Source organism: Cydia splendana, chromosome 18 (assembly GCF_910591565.1).
Source record: "Cydia splendana chromosome 18, ilCydSple1.2, whole genome shotgun sequence".
In the NCBI taxonomy this organism is placed as follows: Eukaryota; Metazoa; Arthropoda; class Insecta; order Lepidoptera; family Tortricidae; genus Cydia; species Cydia splendana.
In genome coordinates this window covers 15,195,192-15,216,722 of record NC_085977.1, presented here as the reverse complement: position 1 = coordinate 15,216,722, position 21,531 = coordinate 15,195,192, and the positions used below count along the sequence as shown (strand labels likewise).

Sequence of the window (21,531 nt, the reverse complement as noted above, 5' to 3'; positions counted from 1 at the left end):
ATATAGGTATCTTTAGTTTCACAAGTATAGATATTTTTTATTATTCAGACATTGACTCATCTTTTTGCTTTATCCAGGTTGAAAACGGTGAAAGGTCCACAAATGGAAAGGTATTGAGGAGCAGTGTGGTTGGAGACTTGGAATCCTTACACTGGGTTGAGGCCCCTGCTGTAGATAGTCCTGGCATCTCGGTTAAGGTACCTACAATATCCTAACTTGTTTAATGTAAAGGTACGCAAGATATCTAGAGTCTGTTCGGAAAGAGAAGAGTCGTGGAATGTATTGGGCCCCATACATTTCACGAATCTTTTCTTTCCGCACAGACTCTACCCATTAAATACATAAAAATGCATCATTCACTCAATTAATGATATGATATATGTTCTATCCTTCGTTTAACCCATTAGGGCCCACACCCACTTTTGGTAACCCACCATTTTTCTAACGCAGCCATAACCCAGGTGTACCCAAGTGGGTACAATGGGTGCTAATGGGTTTTGTATTTATGTATTTTTTTTATTAGCCTATGTGTGTGTCCCACTGCTGGGCAAAGGCCTCCCCTCTCCCTTTCCAGTCCTCCCTGTGCTGAGCAAGATCCCGCCAATCCCGCTGGAATGCATCCAGGTCGTCCCGCCATCTCTTTCATCGTATTTATGTATTTAGGTTAAAATAAATAAGTAGGTAATATTATTGATTTGCTTGTACAGGTACACTTTGCTGGTCTGAATGCTTCCGATATACTCAAAGTTAAAGAACCGTTTGTTGATCAACATCAATCTAGTGATGGTGTTTATGGAATGGATTTCAGCGGAACTACTGTAGAGTAAGTAATATGGAGTGTACAGATTTTTAAAAGAACGGCAACGCGCATGTAACACCCCTGGAGTTGCAGGTGTCCATAGACTGCTTACCATCAGGCGGGCCGTATGCTTGTTTGCCACCGATGTGGTATTAAAAAATATGATAGAGCATGCTTTTTTTAACATGATTAATAACTTGGTTACAAGCTTATAGTGCGTACTTCACTGGGTAGTTTGCAGACTGTTGCATATGTATGTGTGCTCACGCACACACCCACCGCGCTAACTTACGAATACACGTCAGTACGCTAACAGCAAGCAGTTGTTTCACTTGTCTCAACCCCACGTATCCATCACTGGCGACGACTACCCACATAGCAAAAAAGATAAAATAACGGAAAATGTCTGGTGCTACGAGTACTTTCGGCTTATTGTCTTCGTTCGACCACACTACCCAGTCTTGGGAGACGTACAAAGGACGTATTGCGCAGTGGTTCATCGCGAACGATATCGACGACACCAAAGATGCCGGGACAAAAGAGACGAGCGATCCTCCTTAGCGCACTCAGTGACGGCACGTACAAGCTCGCGGCGGACCTTGCGTTACCGAAGGAGCTGCAGACCGTGCCATACGAAGATATCGTCAAGCTGCTGGACGGCCACTTCACTCCGAAACGCTGTGGATTCGGCGAACGATACAAATTTTACGCGGCTACGCAGCAGTCGGGGGAGACATTTCCACAATGGGCGGCACGGTTGCGCGGGTTATCGGCGCACTGTGGTTTTAAAAATGTGGAAGAATCTCTTCGCGACAAGTTCGTCATGGGAATGTTATCCGGGCCGGAGAAGGAGAAGCTCTTTGCGCGGGACCTTACGGTGCTCACTCTCGCCAAGGCCGTGGAGGTGGCCGAAAGTGTACGGTGTGCGCGCGCGGGGGCAGCGGCCTCAGAAACGGTACAAACATCCCAGGATCAGCTGTTCAAGGTGGAACAAACGCGACCGCGAGGAAGTACGCCCGGGAGCAGCGGCGGCGGTAACGGTAAAAAAGAGCAGTGTCAAGTGTGCGGTTACTATAATCACAAAACATTGCAGTGTCGTTTCGCGAAATCCAAGTGTAAAAAGTGCAATTCTACAGGGCATCTGAAAAAGATGTGTAAAAATGTAAATTTCATGGCAGTGAACACTGTGGATGAGGGCGATGACGATGACGGTGAGTGCTATAAAGTTTTTAACATCCGTTCAAATAAAGGGGAACCGATGATTGAAACCGTTTTAATGTTAAACCGTCCAATAAATCTTGAAATAGATACCGGGGCAGCCGTATCTGCGTTGCATGTAAATACTTACAAAAAACATTTTAGCGATGTACCATTGTTAGCTACTAAGACTCGGCTAATCACATTTACTGGTGATAACATTCCATGTCTGGGGGCAGTGCGCCTACCCGTCACTTACGCAAACCAAACTCATTCACTTAAAGTTTATGTTGTGCGAAAGGCAGGCGCGGATGTCCTAGGTCGTGATTTTACTTCGCGTTTCAATTTAGAGCTCGCGGTAATTTCACCGGTTCGTTATTGTGGCCAAGACCATGAAACTGGCTATACATTAAAAGAATTGGAAAAACGTTACGCATCGGTATTTTCAGATGAATTAGGACGATTTAATAAATATAAAGTCAGTTTACAGTTAAAAGACAACGCTAAACCAGTGTTTATTCGCGCGAGACCAATAGCATTCGCCCTACGGGACAAGGTCGATAAGGAAATAGATCGATTATTATCATTAGGAGTTTTAAAACCGGTTGATCACTCGCAGTATGCGTCACCCATTGTGCCGGTGTTAAAACGTAACGGGGCGATAAGGATTTGTGCTGATTATTCGACGGGCGTAAACAAACAGCTGGTGGTTGACCAGTACCCCTTACCTACTGTATCTGAACTTTTTGCAAAGTTATATGGCGGGAAACAGTTTACGAAATTAGACTTATCTAATGCGTATAACCAGTTTGAGTTAGATGAAAAGTCGCAGGAAATAACTTGTGTAAATACTCATCGCGGGTTGTTTACGTATACTCGCATGGTTTTCGGACTCTCATCGGCGCCCGCCGTGTTCCAGCGCGCCATGGAGGGGGTCCTGGCGGGGGTCCCGGGCACGCTGTGCCTACTCGATGACGTGCTCGTCACGGGCGAAAACACTGAGCAGCACCTAACCAGGCTGAACGAGGTACTTAAAAGGTTACAAGACGCCGGCCTCACGTTACAAAAAGAGAAGTGCGAATTTTTTAAAGATGAAGTAAATTACTTAGGATACGTGATAGACAAGCATGGCTTACATAAATCACCGCTTAAAGTCAAAGCCATGGTAGACGCTCTTGTACCGCAAAATGAAAAACAGTTACAATCTTTTTTAGGATTAGTAAATTACTATAGGAGTTTCGTGCCGAATGCGTCGGCCATACTGAGTCCGTTATATGACATGTTAAAAAAAGGGGTAAAATGGTGCTGGACACAAGAGCATGATAAAGCATTTGTGGCTATTAAACAATGTTTAGCATCTGAACAAGTGTTGGCGCATTTTAACCCTGCGGCCGACATAGTGCTGACAGTTGATGCTGGACCTTGTGGCTTAGGTGCCATTTTATCCCAAATTGAGTCTGATGGTACCGAGCGGCCTATTTCGTTCGCATCGCGCACCCTTAATGCTGCGGAGAAGCGTTACTCACAGCTTCAAAAAGAAGCTACTAGCATTATATTCGGAATACGCAGGTACCACCAGTACTTATATGGCAGGGCGATACCGTTCACCCTTCGTACGGATCACAAGCCCTTGTTGTCGATTTTTGGGCCCTACCGTGGCATACCGGAAGTGTCAGCAAACAGGCTTCAACGTTATGCAATGTTTTTAAGCGGTTACAATTATAAAATCGAATATGTACGAAGCGCGGATAACAATGCAGATTTCTTATCTCGAGCCTGTCTTCCCGGCCCGGCGGGGGCGCGGGGGGCGGCCACGCGCAGCGCAAACGCCACAACTGATATTCCCGATCGAGCCTCGTACATTAATTTTGTTGTGGATGGTAATTTACCGGTGACCGTAACCGAGTTGCGCGAGCAGACGGAGAGGGATACTGTTTTGCAAAAAGTGATCCATTTCATTTTAAACGGTTGGCCTAAAAAGGTATCAGACGAGGCCCTGAAACCTTATTATTTATGTCGGTTACAGCTTTCTTATGAAAACGGTTGCGTCATGAGAGGTCACAAAGTGGTTGTTCCAGCGAAATTACAAAATATAATTTTAGCGGAAGTGCACCAATCCCATTTAGGCATTGTAAAAACAAAAGCTGAAGTTCGGTCTAGGTTTTGGTTTCCGGGAGTAGACGCGGCATTAGAAAGGTTGATAAGTGCGTGCACCATATGTATTCAACAACGCCCCTCCCCCGCGCGTGCGCCGCTCGCGCAATGGGAGTACCCGCCGTGCGCGTTCCACAGGATACACTGTGATTTTTTAGGACCTATTAACGGAAGCTCATATTTAGTAATAGTAGATGCATATACTAAATGGGTAGAAGTATATAATATGAAAACCACTATTTCATCTTTAGCGACTATAGAAAAAATTTGTGAATTCATGTCACGGTTTGGAATTCCACATATACTGGTAACCGACAATGGTACGTCGTTCACGTCGCGCGAGTTTGAGGCTTTTTGTATGTTAAACGGCATTTCACATGTTACATCACCGGCATATAACCCGGCTAGCAACGGACAGGCGGAATCCTACGTTAAAATAATTAAAAAGGGCATTAAAACCAGTTTACTGAGTGGCAATGGGGTACAGGATTCGTGGAAACGACTATTAAAATACATATTTGATTACAGAAATTCTGTACACACTACAACGGGGGTTTCGCCTGCTCAGTTGGTATATGGACGGAAGTTAAGGACTCGGTTAGATTTCATTAACCCTATAATACCGTCACCCTCATCCCCGGCGCTCGCTGATACAGTACGAAAAAATCAGTGTTTGCAGAATAAACCTTCAATGTTCCGTAAGGGGCAATGTTTCTCTCGAGGAAATTTAGTATTATTTAAGGCCTTTGAGGCAAATGGTAAATTTATGTGGTGCCGAGGCACAATTGTCAAAAAAGTTGGTAAAGTTGTTTATATAGTAAAAGACAATATAACTTCAAAAACATTTAAAAAGCACAAAAACCAAATTGTGTTAGATAAAGGGCACGATTGCGCTTACCCTAGTTATTGGGATGAAGACATAGAATTCCGGGACGATGACACATCATCGCCCCGCCCGCCTACGCCGAGCGAGGAACTGCAGCCTAGCACGGGGGAGGAAGGAGAACGGACAGTGGTTCTAGATCCACACCCTGCATCATCAGAGCCTCCCGAGCCAATCAGCACGCCACAGGGGTCCATACCTGGAGGTCAGTCCGAAGAAGATGACGAATTCCTGGAGGCCCTGCCTGGTCCGGTTACTGAACCCAATACCCGAGACTCTGACGTTCCAGCCGATAACGGTTCCGTGCCTGCCACTCCTCGAACAAAGCGCAATCGACCCAAGATTAATTACAAACCATTCTTTTAGCAATAAGTACTCAGTTGTAATCTTTTGTTATTCTTAGTTAAGGTTTAGACGTGTATGTAAGCTAAGGGGAGGAATGTTGCATATGTATGTGTGCTCACGCACACACCCACCGCGCTAACTTACGAATACACGTCAGTACGCTAACAGCAAGCAGTTGTTTCACTTGTCTCAACCCCACGTATCCATCACAGACCATCAACTTTTTGATTTTCAATGAAATACAAATTCTTTATAGTTCACTAAGCGCCACTTGCACCATCCCACTAACCCGGGGTTAACCCGTTAAACCGTTAAGCCAGTGTCAAATTGTACTGGTAACCATGGAAACCCCTGGTTTAACCGGTTAGCCCCAGATTAGTGGCATGGTGCAAGTTGCACCAAGTGTTGCGCAATTACCTAATTTTTGTTCAATAGGGAGCAACATATAAAAAGTACACAATTGCAGTTGGGTCTAAGTAGTAATTGTAAACATTAAAGTATCATTAACTGAACTACATAGTAAAAAGAAAATTCAACATGTCAACATCGTTGTAGCGGGACGCGTGTAATGGGCTTAACGCGCGGCGCTGCGCGCGAACATGCGCGTGCGACGCCCCAGCTCTTGTGGCCAGTTCCAGAACACTGGAGCCTTGAGGACGCCGCCACAGTGCCCTTCGCTTATGCACATGCACTCTACTGCCTTGTGAGTACAAATGAAAACGATGTGAAAACGATTTTTGTTCTTGTCTGTTACCTTCCGTGATTCTTCTCACTTAATGGTCTCATCGGAAGATTAGCGCTGGAAGCCACCAGCAACATGCTGAGATGGGGCCATTTCGTGGAACTTTCTTATTTTGCGTTTTCTTTTATATTATGTATTGTCTCGTTTGTTTGTGCTTACGAATAAATTCTATTCTATTCTATTCTATTCTATGTGTCTCGATAGTGACAGACAGGGGACCGCAGTACAATTATTCAAAATACTAATATTGCTTTGCTATTCCAATCACAACCCATTATCTCTTGCGTTTGTATATATACTCCACTTATAGGTCTATAGAACAGAAGGAGTGAAGCTCTTCCTGTCTGACTATGTCTAAGCGAAGAACGTATAGGTACAAATATGAAAGTTTTTGCCCTATAAGGGATCCAAGCCAAAATTTTATATGCCGTCTTCCCCAAAGTGACTTATTTATTAGATTTCTTTAGGAGGTTAGTTGACAAAGTCAATATACTCGTAATATCTGTGTCCCCAGGCCATAAAAAAGCGTCTAAGTGCTAACTGCCGAGGCATGAAAGTGTTGGTGAGCGGCGGCGCGGGCGCAACAGGACAAGCCATCATTGCGCTGGCGCTGCATCGCGAGTGTCGGGTCTTCGTCGTCGTCAGCACCGTCTTCAAGAAGAACTTCTTAATGAAAATGTTCCCTAAATTGAATGGTCCGTATCAGATAGGCCTTGCACGAATAATCAAGTTGAAACTATTTTATAGTAGAGATCCGAGGAAGCGAAATAATACCCCACTACATTTGGTACATGGGGGTACCAGATACCCAACCGAAGCACACCTTCTCGTTTCCTTACTTAGGGGTCGTCCAGAAATCATGTGATCGTTTAGATGTGGGGGTAAGAAAAATATCACGTATGATCACGATGGGGGAGGGGGGGTCAGAGCAGATATCACACGTAATTTTTTTTTTTCAAAGCGGGAAATCCAAAAACAACAATATTACTCTAAAATTTAATCAGATCAAATAAACCGCTCTATTTTATATGCGTATTTACCCAATAAAAAACATTCTATAATTATCACGTGATCTTGTGGCAGGGGGGGGGTTGCGTTAAAATCACCAAATATCACCAAGGGGGAGGGGGAAGTCAAAAATAGGCCAAATATGATCCCACATGATTTCTGGACGACCCCTTACTTACTTGGTTGGCGCGATGGCCCTAAATGAGTCTTGGCCTCCAACTCAAGAGCACGCCACTTTGATCGGTCCAGAGCGGTATCCCGCCACCTTTCGCCGACGCCGAGCTCACGAAGCTCGCTTCCTTAGTCCCTGAAATCACGATAGTGACAAGTAATTTTTAAAAATTGCCCCCAAAGTCCTGCAGAATGAATACTAAGCCAGCAAATGCCTACATTCCCCGATTCGACAATAATATTTTTTACTTTTATCGTATTGTATTCACATTACAAACCCTTTCCCTCCCTCGCTCCCCCTATATCCCTTATAGGGATATTTCTGTAAATTTTATGTAAATCTGTGTTTACAATAAAGTGATTACAACTACATACCACTACACAGAGTGGCGGGGAATGGAGGCACTTGGTAGCAAGTGTTGCCTCTCTGTCGCACTTGTAAATTCGTAGGTAAGTGTGCCAGGGAGGCATCACATCGTGGTTTGCAGTAGACCCTCTGAGGATTAATTTTAAATGGACCACCAACCTCTTCATAATTTCAGCTGACGACATCATTTGCTGCCGGGATGATACATTCCTGAACCGCGTATTGCCTGCGACCAACGGGCTTGGCTGCGATGTTGTTATATGCAGTAGAGGGCAATACAAGGATGTAAGTTCTCTGAAATATGATCTGGTAAACCAATTTTCGACTCTCGCAAAGATCCACATACTCAGTTTCTTCGGTCACGTCTCGAGGCGAAACAATGACTCCATAGAGCGTCTAGTGGTGCAGGGTAGAGTAAACGGAACAAGACCGCGTAAAAGGCCTATGTGTCTATCGTGGCAAACGAATAAATAGTTTATCTACCTATCTAAAAACATATTTTTTTAGAATACTCAGCATTTTTAGGGTTCCTCAAAAGGAAAAAACGGAACCCTTATAGGATCACTCGTGCGTCTGTCTGTCTGTCCGTCTGTCACAGCCTATTTTCTCGGAAACTACTGGACCAATTAAGTTGAAAATTTGTACACATATGTAAATGAGTGACCCAAAGATGCAGATGTTCTTTTATAATTTTAAAACACATAGGTTCGAAGTTATTTAAAAAAAATAGCAAAAAAATTACCATTCCCCCCTTTATCTCCGAAACTCCTCCTTCTTTCTCCGTGCCACTTCCCATTTCATTTGGGGTCGGCCCTCTGAATATGCTTCCGCCATTTGGCTCTGTCATAGTAGGTTGCTGGTATTTTTAGCGACTGTTTCTCCAGGTTTCTCCACCAGGTGGCTTTTGGGCGGCCCGGTGGTTGTTTGCCTATGTCAATTTCAAGTGCAATTTTTACCGGGTGATCTTTTTCTCGACGCATTACATGTCCATACCATCGGAGTTGGCTTTCGTGGAGTTTGTCTGGTATTGGAGTGACTTTAAAACTGCCTCTAACATGTTCATTCCTAATCCTATCTAGCCTGGTGACTCCGCCTGCCCATCTGAGCATTTTCATCTCAGTGGCATGGATATTGGCCTCGTGCGCACAAGTCGTTGTCCAACACTCTGCGCCATAGAGTAATACAGGTCTGACACAGGTTTTGTACACTTTTCCCTTGGTTCTAATGGACATTCTACGGTCGCAGAGGACACCTGACAACGATCGCCATTTCATCCAACCGGCATTTACTCTGTGCAGCACATCGGCGTCGCATTTGGCAGTTTCGTGCAGAATGGAACCAAGATATTTAAATTTTGTCACTTCAGCCACAGGACTATCCCCGATATGGAGTGAGGAAACACAGGTTCGTCCGAACATAAATTTCATGAACTCCGACTTCGCCCTACTAATCTTTAGGCCATTGCTCTCCAATGCGTGGCACCATTTATTTAAGGTCTCTTGTAAGTTATCCGGTGATTCAGCTACTAAAACGATATCATCGGCATACAGGAGACACCAAGGAACCGCGTCCTGGATATTCTTTGTTAGGTAATCCATTACGGTGATAAAAATAAGAGGGCTGAGAGCTGAGCCTTGCTGGACGCCTACTTTTACGGGGACCGGTTTGCTGGTTCCTGCGGGGCTGCGGACTGAGGTATTAACATCGGTATACATGTCCTGTACGAGCTTTATGTATGGCTCCGGAATGTTCTGACTTCTTAGGGCTTGCCAGACCAAACGACGTGGTACTCTGTCGAAAGCCTTTTCTAGGTCAAGAAATGCCATATAGAGATTTTTCTTAAGGGCTCTGTATTTTTCGGTTAATATCCTGAGCGTTTGTATAGCATCCGTAGTACCTTTTCCCTTAGTGAAACCAAACTGATTGGGTGTGATTGTAATAAGGCTTCTAAGCTTTTGGTCCAAAATCTTTTTCCAGATTTTTAAGGTGTGGGATGTTAGGGTTATCCCTCTGTAGTTGGAGCAATCCTGGACATCACCTTTGTTTTTATAAACAGGCACTATAAAACTATGTCTCCAGGAGTCAGGAATTTTGTTGGATAAGATGATATCGTTAAAAAGCTTTGTCAGCCAGACTACTCCAATGTCTCCTAACGTTTTCCAAAGATCCGCAGGCACACCATCTGGACCGGGGGTCTTCTTATTTTTCATTGATGAAATAGCTTTCTTGACGTCTGTTTCCGAAAGCCCTTCGATAGGTCCCGTGGTTGGAGGCAGAGGTATAAAGTCTTTACTAGGGAATTCCTCATTTAAAAGGTTATTAAAGTAGGCACGCCATCTGCTACTTATCTCTTCATTTGACATGAAGAGGTTGTTTTGGTTATCCTTTATATATTTATTACTTTTAAAATCCTTGGAGGAGGCTAGACGTCGTTTGGCGATTTTGTATATTTCATAGTCCTGGCTTGCTTTCTCGAGGCTGTCGTATAAGGCCTGATTTGCAGACGCTTTGGCTTGAGCCACTGCGCGTTTAGCTGCTAGTTTTACTTCATTGTAGAGCAGTTTATCATCTTCTGATCTCGTGAATTGCCATTTCTTGAAAACGAGCCTCTTATTTTTTATTATTTCTTTGACGCTATCATCCCACCAGCCTGTGTCGGGTTTATCTTTGTAGCCACCTTTCGCTACACCAAGCTCTGATGAAGCTTTTGTATTGCATATATTTTCAAATCGATTCCATCTATCGTTAACTGTTTTGTGTGTGTCCTTGATGTCTTTTTGAAGGTAATCCGAGAGGTAGTTGATTAGACTAGTAGCTTTAGGTGTGTGGAGTTTGCACCACTTGATTCTAGGAGTACGGTCTTGTTGTATGCGATGTGGTTTCTGGAGTTTATAGCAAGCTATTAAAAGTCTATGCTGACTGGTAAGCGCCTCACCGGGGATAACTTTACAATCCTTAAAATATTTAAGGTTTTCCCTGTTAGCCAATATGTAGTCTATTTGAGTGGTATGGTTGCCAGATTTATAAGTTATAAGGTGTTCCGCTTTTTTGGTAAAGTAGGTGTTTATGATCGCCATATTCTGGGAGCTAGCGAATTTCAAAATAGATAGACCACGTCGGTTTATTGAGCCAACTCCACAACCCCCGTGATGGTTTGGGTAGTCGGTGTTGGTGGCCCCTACATGTCCGTTTAAATCGGCTCCTAGTATGGTCTGCTCATTCTGGGGGATATTTTGCATTAGACTATCAAGATCATCCCAAAATATTTCATGTTCATCTTCCGAGCATCCATTTTGGGGGGCGTATGCTGATACTATGTTCAACGGTGGCTGTGCATCCATCGCTAGTTTTATGGCCATGATACGGTCTGTGCGTCGGTCTACTCTGATCACCCTGGGCTTAAAAAATTTGTCGACTGCGATGGCTACTCCGTTTTTCCGGTTTGAGCTTCCATTGTAGAAGAGTTTATATTCATTTCCGATGTCTACTGCCTTGGCTCCTTTCCATCTTGTCTCTTGCAGACAGCAGACATTTATATTTCTCCTCTTCAACGTTTCCGCTAGTTCGGCAGATCTTCCTGTGAGTGTTCCGATATTCCACGTAGCCATTCGCAGGGTATTGCATGCTGAGGGCGACTGATGGTTGCCTTTGTCAGTGCCGTCGCTTTGGGGGAACGCCCTAGCATTTTTCTTCTTCGTCGCCTCGGATTTCGCATTTCGTGCATCTTGGTTTGGGACGTCGCTTACGGGGGACGCCCTAGTATTTGAATCGCTCATATTATTTGTACTTTTCATATTCAGAGGATGGGTTTTGGCTAAAGGTTTTACAGCCGGCTGCCGCCTGACGCCAAGACAGTCTATCCTTTCCAGGATGTGAGCGCCACCGTTGACCTCAACTATTAGGTTCATCCGCTGCCATCTCTTCTGCAACCTGCTGCCTCAGCTGCAGCACCATGTTGACCTTCACCACGATTATTTCGTGGCAGCTCAGCCATGGGGGTTTGCTAACGGAGTTTACCTTCTCCGGCCTTGTGGTCCGCGGGAGGTATTTAATTTCCCTCCTACCCCCTGAGTTAGAGAATCCAACTCAGTGAGCATCCCCCTATCCGCCACCTGGGGACGCGTTCTCTAGGGAATGAGGCTACCCCGAGAACCCTTACCCTTACCCTTACCCTTTATCTCCGAAACTACTGGGTCTAAAATTTTGAAAAAAACACACAAAATAGTTCTTGACAGGAAAACCTATTAGAAATGTGCAGTCAAGCGTGAGTCGGACTTATGTACGGAACCCTAGAAACGCGAGTCCGACTCGCATTTGGCCGGTTTTTTAGAATACTCAGCATTTTTCTAATTAGATTTTTTTTTACCTACAGGCCTACATACAGTGCTGTGGGCCCTTAGGAGTCACGTTGGACATTCATCAAGTGAAGAGGAACGAAAACTTCCAATTCAAAATGCACGCGTTGACTTATGAAAGAAGTTACGTTTGCGTGGATTTTTCTTCGCTATTTGTTCGTAATGACATCGAAACTTTCCAGGTACGTTTTATATTGTTACTAGCTTCTGCCTGCGACTTCGTATGCGTAGAATGATGATGATTGATAAAAACTACCCTATGTCCTTTCGCGGGGCCCATACCATCTCTATACCTAATTTTGTCCAAATCGGTTCAGCGGTTTAAGCGTGAAGAGGTAACAGACATACACACTTTCGCATTATTAATGTTTCTTCGTTCTGGATTTCACGGGCCTATAAATCCCAGTCTTTTGATAGGCTTGCGTGGGGATACAGATCCAACACGTAGAGGCCCTTTGGAGAGCTTTAATGTCATGTAGAACGCCTGCTGGCACCCGTTCACAGGCGCAACAATAGACACCCATGAACCGGTCGCAGCAGGCATTGGGACTATTGTAGAAAAAGTGAACAGTATACCGGTCTATGGATTGATGTTTGGGTGGACAATGAAACTGGGCTATTGTAAAGAGGTCCGGACACCTGTTATTATATATATATGTATATTATATTTGTATGGATAAATTGCGCGCCTATAGCACAATACATACTTATATAAGCATCTCATGCGAAGCTCGCACACGCAAACTCACGTGCCAATTGGTTAGATCGGGACGCACCTTATAGCTTAATATCCGGTATATATAGATTAATATAATATACCCTCATTAGAAGCCCACGAAATGCACGCTCCGAGGTTGCACGGTCGACGCTGACGCCGACCGTCATTTATTTTAACACATACGCCGTCAGCGTGCACGCTTGGAGCATGTACTTATTGGCCTAGGCGTCATACGTTAACTTGAATACAGAGGCTGCAACGGCTAGTAGCAGAAGGCATCAGCGACGGCTGGGTGCGGCCGCTATCGCGAGTGACATACGCCCCGCAGGACGCCACGCGCGCGTTCCGCACGCTCGCCCGCGGCGCACACCTCGGACGCGTGCTGTTGCGCGTGCATGAGGCGACGTCTCGTGCTGAAACCGGGTAATAAATAATAGCCTGCAAAAATAACTGACTTGGCTAAATACAAAATGCTGCAGATTTTTTTTATTTTTGGGTTTATAACTTTTTATTGTCACTCGTTGCTATAGTTCCTGTTAGTTGTCTGGGGGAAAAGCAACTCTTAGAATCCTGATTTTATGGTATTCAAATTTAACACAATTTAACGCATGCATTACATATTTTATGTTTTTATAAGCTTTTTTCACAATGGCACCAAAACGTGACACAACATTTCTTCTAAGAAACTGTAGAGTCTGTGGGGAAAGAGAAGAGCCGTGAAATATATTGGATCCAATTCCACGACTCTTCTCTTTACTATTGCCTATTGCCCCTGGGACTACGGTATAGAATAACAACGAAATATCAGATACCTCGGCCCGGAACTGGACCATTCTAGTGTGGCTCATCCTTTAAAAACCTCATTATATTTCTTATTTTTGGATTGGCAGTCTCATGTGCTCCGGAACGCGCTCCCAGCTTATGGTGGGTGACTCTTCGCTTGTGACACGACTCGCTGCGCATTTAGTGCGACGCGGCGCGCGAAACTTGCATCTTCAACTGAACGACACTGAGCGCCTTGCCCGACAATTGAAGTAAGTATTATTTAAATAATATGGAAATTGTAGGTAGGGCAAACCTTGGCTTATCGGTGATACTTGGTAATTCGGTGATACTCCGTTATAATCTTACACAGTTCTCACCATGAGGAAATGCGAGCTATAAAATCATTGGCAGCTGTGAGTATTGATGCTTGCAATTGGGTTGGCAGCGATTTAATTGCTTACATTTCAGCATTGTAAGCTCAGCGAAAGATAACAACGCATTATCACCGAATTACCAAGTATCACCGATAAGCCAAGGTTTGCCCTACATTTAAGTGGAACTACGCGTGTTCAAACGTTTTTAATCGGCAACATAAAATAAAAATTTTAGGACATTATTCTACAAATTGACTAAGTCCCACAGTACGTAAGCTCAAGAAGGCTTGTGTTGTGGGTATTTAGACAACGATTTACATATATAATAGTATATAAATATTAATAAAAACTTAAATACTTACATGGAAAACACCCATGACACAGGAACAAATATCCGTGCTCATCATAAGAATAAATGCCCTTACTAGGATTTGAACCCGGGACCATCGGCTTCTTAGGCAGGGCCAGACAGGTCGTCAAATAAAGTTTTTTTTTTAATTAACTGTGTATTTTATATTCACAGGGAGTGGCAGAAATGGGGCGTTAATATAAAAACATCGTCAGAAAAACTCGCTCACACTGACTGTGCATCAAATCTGCTCAAGCAAAGTTTAAGTCTGGGTCCAGTTGAAGGTGTTTTTGTAGTCATCGCTGAACAAGTGAATGATCAGACGCGAGAAATCTACAAAACTCTGCTGGATAACTTGGACGCGCAGACAAGGAAAATGTCATCTATCAAGTAAGAGCAACCTATCAAAAACATAAATGTGAAATGAGAACCAAGTTCAATATTAGAATATGTGTCCTGGTTGACTCGCCGACAAAAGGATATACTGTAAAAAATCCTGAAATTATATAGGATTTGTCTTGGCTAGTAGTAAGTAGTAGTAGTAGTAATCACTTTATTGTACACAACACAGGTTTACAAAAATAAATTACAGTAATGGAAGTACAAAGGCGAACTTATCCCTATAAGGGATCTCTTCCAGCTAACCTTCGATTAGATGAGAGGAAAACTCCAGTCAGGTCAGATAGACAAACTTACGGGATGTACAGTAATATTTAGAAAAAGTAAACTAACGTATTGTCAACTCATAAAATACATAAATAATATTATAGAATAAAAATACATAAAATACATACTAGCATACATACATACAATACAATATATATACAAGTTTAAAGTAGAAATAAAGGTTTAGTACTTAACCAGATCACGCTGATTGGAAAGCCAAAGCTTCTTCAGATTAGCCTTGAGTGACGCCACAGACTGGGACCGCCTGAGCGACAGGGGCAACTCGTTCCACAACTTCACAGCGCGCACCGTAAAAGAATTTGCATATGTTCGCGTCTTATTAGGCGGAATAGTAAGCGTGAGATTACAGCTAGATCGTAAACGGTGATCACTTCCTTCAGCCAGATAGTTAAATCTTTCCGTTAGGTAAGATGGGGAACGGGGGTTGAAGAGTATATTGAACAGCAACGACACGACATGCACACCTCTGCGTCGGCGGATCGGTAACCACTCGAGCTGGGAGCGAAAGTTGGAGACGTGATCATATTTACGGAGGCCAAATATATACTTGATGCAAACATTTTGTAAACGCTCAAGTTTATCCAGCAATTCCTCATTAAGGTCCAGATACAGTAAGTCAGGGCCCGATTCGGATTTTGAAATAGACATCTATTAGACATCACCAAGATACGATAACGTTATGTTTAAGATCTAACCTGTCAAATTTGACATTTGCGCGATTCTGGAGATACTGTTGAACGATTTCCACAGGATATGACTTAGAGATCCAATTCACATCTAATAGATATCTTACTCTCACTCTAACGTAAAAGTGACATTGGTTGCCCGAATTGCGCTGCAAAAGAGAACTAGTTGATATCTAAACTATAACGTATCTAGAATGGATCTAGTACGTGTCGTCTCTTGTGAATATCTTGAAGTTCGAATACGGCAGTCAGTCAGTCACAAAAATGCCGGTTTTTAAACGTTTATTTATCAATAACTGCTTGAGCTACGTTTATGATATTTTGTATTCTAGACAAGCTTTGGCTTCAACAAATTTGCCATATTCCATGTGTTTAGGTTAAATAGATTACAAGTTGTGAAGGGGTCAAAAGTAGCTCGAAATGGTTCATGTAATATTACACACGGTTGCTGCGTCGCCAGTTCCTTTTTCTTTGAATTTGGCTGGACACGCTACCGCGTGTCTAGATTTCACAACTTACGTAAACAGTCAGTGGCGTGCTAAAAGCCTGACAAGATTCTATTTGGCCCTGAGATAGTGTCGCTACACTATACAATGCGTCATAAACTACCTACTTGGGATGACACACAGACGAGTAAGGTCGTCAAGCCGTAAGTCCGCGAACTTACTCGTCTCTCCTTTATCCGTCTATCACCCCCTTATAGGTTTATAATAAAATTAATTCTATTATAGTAAATTATAGTACACAACAACATGTCAACCGTTACAACAGTAAGGGTTTAAAACATGAAATGGTAAATCTAGACACCCCCCTGACGTCACATTATTTTTTAACTTTGCAGATACTTTGTAGTAATTGGCATCAATAACCGTCTAGGAGAGAAAGTTTGTGTTTCAAGAGCAGCAGACGGGTTCCCGGCAATGATGCTTTCCGTATCGATAGACACAAAGGTATAGTAAAAATGTTTTTTTTATTAGCCTACTTTGGTGTCCCACTGCTGGGCAAAAGCCTCCCCTCGTTTTCTCCACTCGACCCTGTCATCGGCATTTTCCCACCATTTGGGGTAGAATGCGTCCAAGTCGTCCCAACATCTCCTTTTCGGTCTAAAAATAAAAATAATAAGTAAAAATGTATTAAATAAAATTACAGTTAAACCAAAGATGCAAGTTATGGGTTACAAACATATGTAAGTTCTTAAAACTAATAGGGCTTGTGCACATATCACAAAGACCGTGAGACGGTCCAAATTAAACTTATGTATACCGTCGCCTAGTACCTAGTACCCATAGTACAAGTTCTTCTTCTAGAGTTAGACCAAGAAAAGTCTACAGCGATTTTGATAGCATACGCAGTGCAAGTGTTATTTAATAGGTCATAATTTCATAGATATTTGACGTTTAAAATAACACTTGCACTGCGTGAGCTATCAAAACCATTGCAGACTTTTCTAGGTCTAGCTCTAGGTTAATCTCTGTAATATTGTCTCCAAATAATTTTATTTCACTAATCCGTTATTTACAGGTTGAAGGTGGTTTACCAGCAAGTTACGGTGATATTGTTAATGCAACTGAGCGGGGACTGCAGACTAAGCAGCCTGTCATTTTTGCTCGGTATCCTTCTGTTCGCGAAGCATCTCTAACAGAACAAATAGAAAAAATAATTGGTAAGTACAGTCACCACACGGGATTGTTATGGCATTTAGGGTTCTTGCTAAATTGGGAATTCTATAGCGTAAGTATTCAACAACGAATTTAGCTAGGACCCTAAATGGCGCAACAATCGCGGAGCGTGATGGTACATGAATCGAAATAATATCAAAGTTATCTGTAAATCGGTTCAAAGACATCCATTTCAGTATTTTGTGGAGTGAACAATTTTGTTTTGATTCGACACAGATATAGGCAGCAATGATAATTTTTTGTACTAAAATGGAATCTAAAACTATATGAATCTATTGCAGATGTCACCATAACAGGAAATGCTGATAGCAAAACGTTACAAGATTTGGGCGTTACCAAGGACCAAGCTCAAAAACTTTGGGTATATCTAAGAGACAAGCAAAATATCAATATCCCTGAAGACGAAATTGCATTACTCAGTGTAGAAAAGTGAGTATTATAATATACTTAATAGTTGCATTAATTAATTTGGTGTTAATTTTTTTTCTTAACTTTATTTTAATCTTTTTTCAAGAATACGAGAAATGGAGGAAACGTTAAAAGAGTCAAATGCATCGGTTGAAGGCCTTACTGCTTTTATTCCCTTCGTGGATACTGATGAACTTATGGCAACGATTAATGTTGTGGTGATGCCCACACTCACACAAGGCTATGACATGGTTAGTATTGTTAAAATACTCGGAATAAAATCAGTGAGTTGTACACCTCACGAACCACATGGTTGTGCCCTGTTTTGATAATTTAAAACACTGAATCAACATAAAACAAACATTTCACGGGAATCGGTTGAGACATGAGACCAGAAAATAACAGCCAGAGAGACAGATAGCCGGTAAAAGCATTTCTTCCCAAGCTGAAATGCAGACGCGGATAATAGTAAGAACAGTTGCTTTTGGACTAAATTTCTTATTCTATCCCATATTGATATTTTAGCATTTTCTTTGGTATATAATCTGCTATTTTTATGTATTTTTCCAACGCTATTCTAGCTTCTAATATTAGTGTATCATTGTTAGAGAGACGACGAGTTCGACGCGTCCGAGGCATGCCTGTACATAGTCCCAGGACTGCAGGGCCTGCATCAGCGGTACCACGCGCTGTGCGAGCGACTGAAGCTGGCAGCTGTCGTATTGCAGCCCGGGTTGGACCAGCCCGACGAGTCTCTGGAAGACATGACAAAGAGATATATTACGGTATGTCAACAGAAAACTTTTTAAGTGACTTTTTGCTATGTACTCGGACTATAAAGTTACCTACATATAGCGTTTAAAGATGCTTCGATAGCTTTTATAAAAATGGAACCTTTTACGAGATTTATGAGAAATAGAAGCGCAAGCGCGAGCATGCGTCTATTCCATAGCGGTGTGCGACAACTACTACTGCTAGACACCAAAACTGGAGTGACCGCATGTACTTGTAGCGACGCGACGAAATCTCGGAGTGAGCCACGCCTGCCCTGGGCTAGCAGTGCTGTCCCATGTTTTGTGGTCACTGAATTGTCAAGCGATCTGTGTCTTTTAGTTTGCAGAAATAGATCAATGTAATTAGTAACCCCGATGTTTGCAACTATTTTTTATTTTATTTTCAGATGATCCTGAAGAAAAAAGGGGAAACCAATAAGTTCTACCTGTTGGGTCACGAACTGGGAGTACTCTCCGTTTTTGAAATCGCTGCAGCATTAGAAGATCAAGGTAATTTTAATTTTAAAGTGGCACATTTATCTATGAAGCTGGTTAAGTGATACGATTCGACCATATGAAGTTTTTAGGGTTTCGTACCTCAAAAGGAAAAAACGGAAACGTGGTTTTTTCGTATAATTTCCATTCTAATATTTGACTCTCATTTCCATGAAAAACCATCCTTTTACCTCCATTGTTCAGTGAAATTTTTACAAGTTTATTACAAGGTTATTTTACTTGCCTTGTATTCAAAATAAAAATTAGAGCATTTAAATCTGGTGAAAACACCTATTTCTGACTCGAACTATTGGCGCTCTCACTCCGTTCGAGTGCGTCTGTAACACGTGCCTTCGTCCCCTGGTTAACAGGGTCAAAATTCTTTTCGTAGTCCTGTTTTTGTCCCCAAAATGTGACGGAGCTTTCTGTATGGATTGAAATTTAGTTTTTAATTTTTCTTAAGAGAATTATGATCTACAGCTAGAAAGACATAAATTTGATAAAAGACAAAAGAATTTTCGTACTAATCTACTTTTTTATTGGTCAGGCATGACGGGGACGGTGTTCTGCCTGGGCGGCGGGCCGGACGAGTTCGTGGCTGAGCTGGAGCGGCAACTATTCCTGGCGTGCGAGGGCGACGACTCAGAGTCAGCGCTGCAGGAGGCGGTGGCGAGGCATATGTGCGCGCTCATGGGATATTCGTCGCCGCGGCTCGACGCTGCATTGCGCGACGCCCCGACGTGGCCACAAAAGGTAAACAATGGATAGAGATCGTCGAGATATGTCATTGTTCTTTAGGTTCATAGACAAGGCAGGCAAGACGCTATTTGAGGTGAGGTTCGCCGTAGCTATTTTAGGGTTCCGTACCCAAAGGCTAAAAATGGGACCCTATTACTAAGACTCCACTGTCCCTCTGTCCGTCTGTCTCTCTGTCTGTCTGTCTGTTACCAGGCTGTATCTCATGAACTGTGATAGCTAGACAGTTAAAATTTTCACAGATAATGTATATATCTGTTGCCGCTATAACAACAAATACTAAAAAGTACGGAACCCTCGGTGGACGAGTCCGACTAGCACTTGTCTAGTTTTTTTATTTAGTGGCCATGTGGGGTGCCGATCTCGTCGCATAATAATTGATTGTCCTAATGTAATGTTACGCATACAATTCTTTTCGCATAATTTTTCTCCAGCTGAAACAAAGAGTATTTTCGAAAATATTTTGCATAGGTTGTGTAGAATAGGGTTGGTTAGGTTAGGTTTGTTTTATAATTTTTCAGAAATGTTATTAGTTTCAGCACAATAACAATTATGCGAAATGAGTTTTATGCGTAACATTACATTAGGACAATCAATTATTATGCGACCCAATATAGACCCCTAAAATATCTCGAGTGCAATCACTTTCAACCCTTTGTTAACAATATATAAATAAAAAAATATTATAGGACATTCTTACACATATTGACTAAGTCCCACAGTAAGCTCAAGAAGGCTTGTGTTGTGGGTACTCAGACACCGATATATATAATATATAAATATGTACTTAAATACATAGAAAACAACCATGACTCAGGAACAAATATCTGTGCCATCACACAAATAAATGCCCTTACTGGGATTCGAACCCAGGACCATCTGCTTCACAGGCAGGGTCACTACCCACTAGGCCAGACTGGTCGTCAAATATATATATGTAATATTAACGTGTGTATTTACTCAATAGGTGAAGGAGAGCGTGAGCGCTCTGCGCGGACGCGTGCCTCACTCGATGCAGTACGCGCGCTTGCTGATAGAAGCAGCTTACGCGCGCGTAATGAAAGCCAGGCATCACACGCCGCCCGAGCCGCGCGCGCTCCAATCGCAAGTGGTCGTCCTGCGCTCCCCCGCGCCCTCATACCTCGACGCCCTCGAGCTCCAGCGCTACACGCGCGAGCCCCTCGCCGTGCACGACCTGCGCGCCCCGCTCGCGCTCGCCGCCGACGACCTCCGCTCTGCAGCCATCATAAACCAATATCTTGATGAGAAAACAAGGGAATCCTTTGCTAAGAAGACTCTCTGCCACACCTATTTGATGAGTTCGGCGAGTTATTTCAAAGTAAATGATGATTAATTATTTTCTGTAAGAAATGGTTTTGTAAGCTTGTTACAGTTTGGAACAATACAGTTTGATTTTAGATGCAATGGTATTGTATTTTTTTATCTCCTTGTAAATTTCGAACTTATATTTTCCTCACTCAATAAGTATCTGTCGTCTGAAAATAGAGTAATCAATTATTGTATAGTCCCTGAAACAAAATATGTTATTGAAAAAAAAAAATATCATGGAATTTATGGAATATTACAATGGAATTTATTATGTTTCACGAATTATAACAATATTTACTAAATTGATTTCTTCATCAGTTTCATGACTGAGTTCAAACACAGGAAAGACCTACGCTACGTCCTTCCTGTGTTTCGTGATTAACTAGTATGCATATTACTTACTTCCCGAAAAAAATCGAAACTTCTTATCATTACCAACAGCCAGTTTTAATTATTTTTCTACTTTATCATTATGCCCAAATGCTTACGAA

At 42.6% G+C, this 21,531-nt stretch overlaps 1 protein-coding gene across 1 annotated transcript in view; it reads left to right on the top strand.

The window, feature by feature from the left end:
- The window catches only part of LOC134799709 (fatty acid synthase-like), a 43,634-nt gene extending 22,569 nt beyond the window's left edge, over positions 1-21,065 (top strand). The window contains exons 23-38 of the mRNA XM_063772145.1: positions 682-823; positions 5,934-6,081; positions 6,635-6,815; positions 7,842-7,951; positions 12,039-12,203; positions 12,990-13,162; positions 13,630-13,773; positions 14,402-14,617; positions 16,442-16,550; positions 17,122-17,263; positions 17,561-17,708; positions 17,794-17,938; positions 18,296-18,472; positions 18,868-18,970; positions 19,503-19,708; positions 20,679-21,065. Coding sequence (XP_063628215.1) covers positions 682-823; positions 5,934-6,081; positions 6,635-6,815; positions 7,842-7,951; positions 12,039-12,203; positions 12,990-13,162; positions 13,630-13,773; positions 14,402-14,617; positions 16,442-16,550; positions 17,122-17,263; positions 17,561-17,708; positions 17,794-17,938; positions 18,296-18,472; positions 18,868-18,970; positions 19,503-19,708; positions 20,679-21,065 — 2,696 coding nt within the window. The remainder of the gene's footprint in view (positions 1-681; positions 824-5,933; positions 6,082-6,634; positions 6,816-7,841; positions 7,952-12,038; positions 12,204-12,989; positions 13,163-13,629; positions 13,774-14,401; positions 14,618-16,441; positions 16,551-17,121; positions 17,264-17,560; positions 17,709-17,793; positions 17,939-18,295; positions 18,473-18,867; positions 18,971-19,502; positions 19,709-20,678) is intronic.
- The last annotated feature ends 466 nt before the right edge of the window (positions 21,066-21,531 follow it).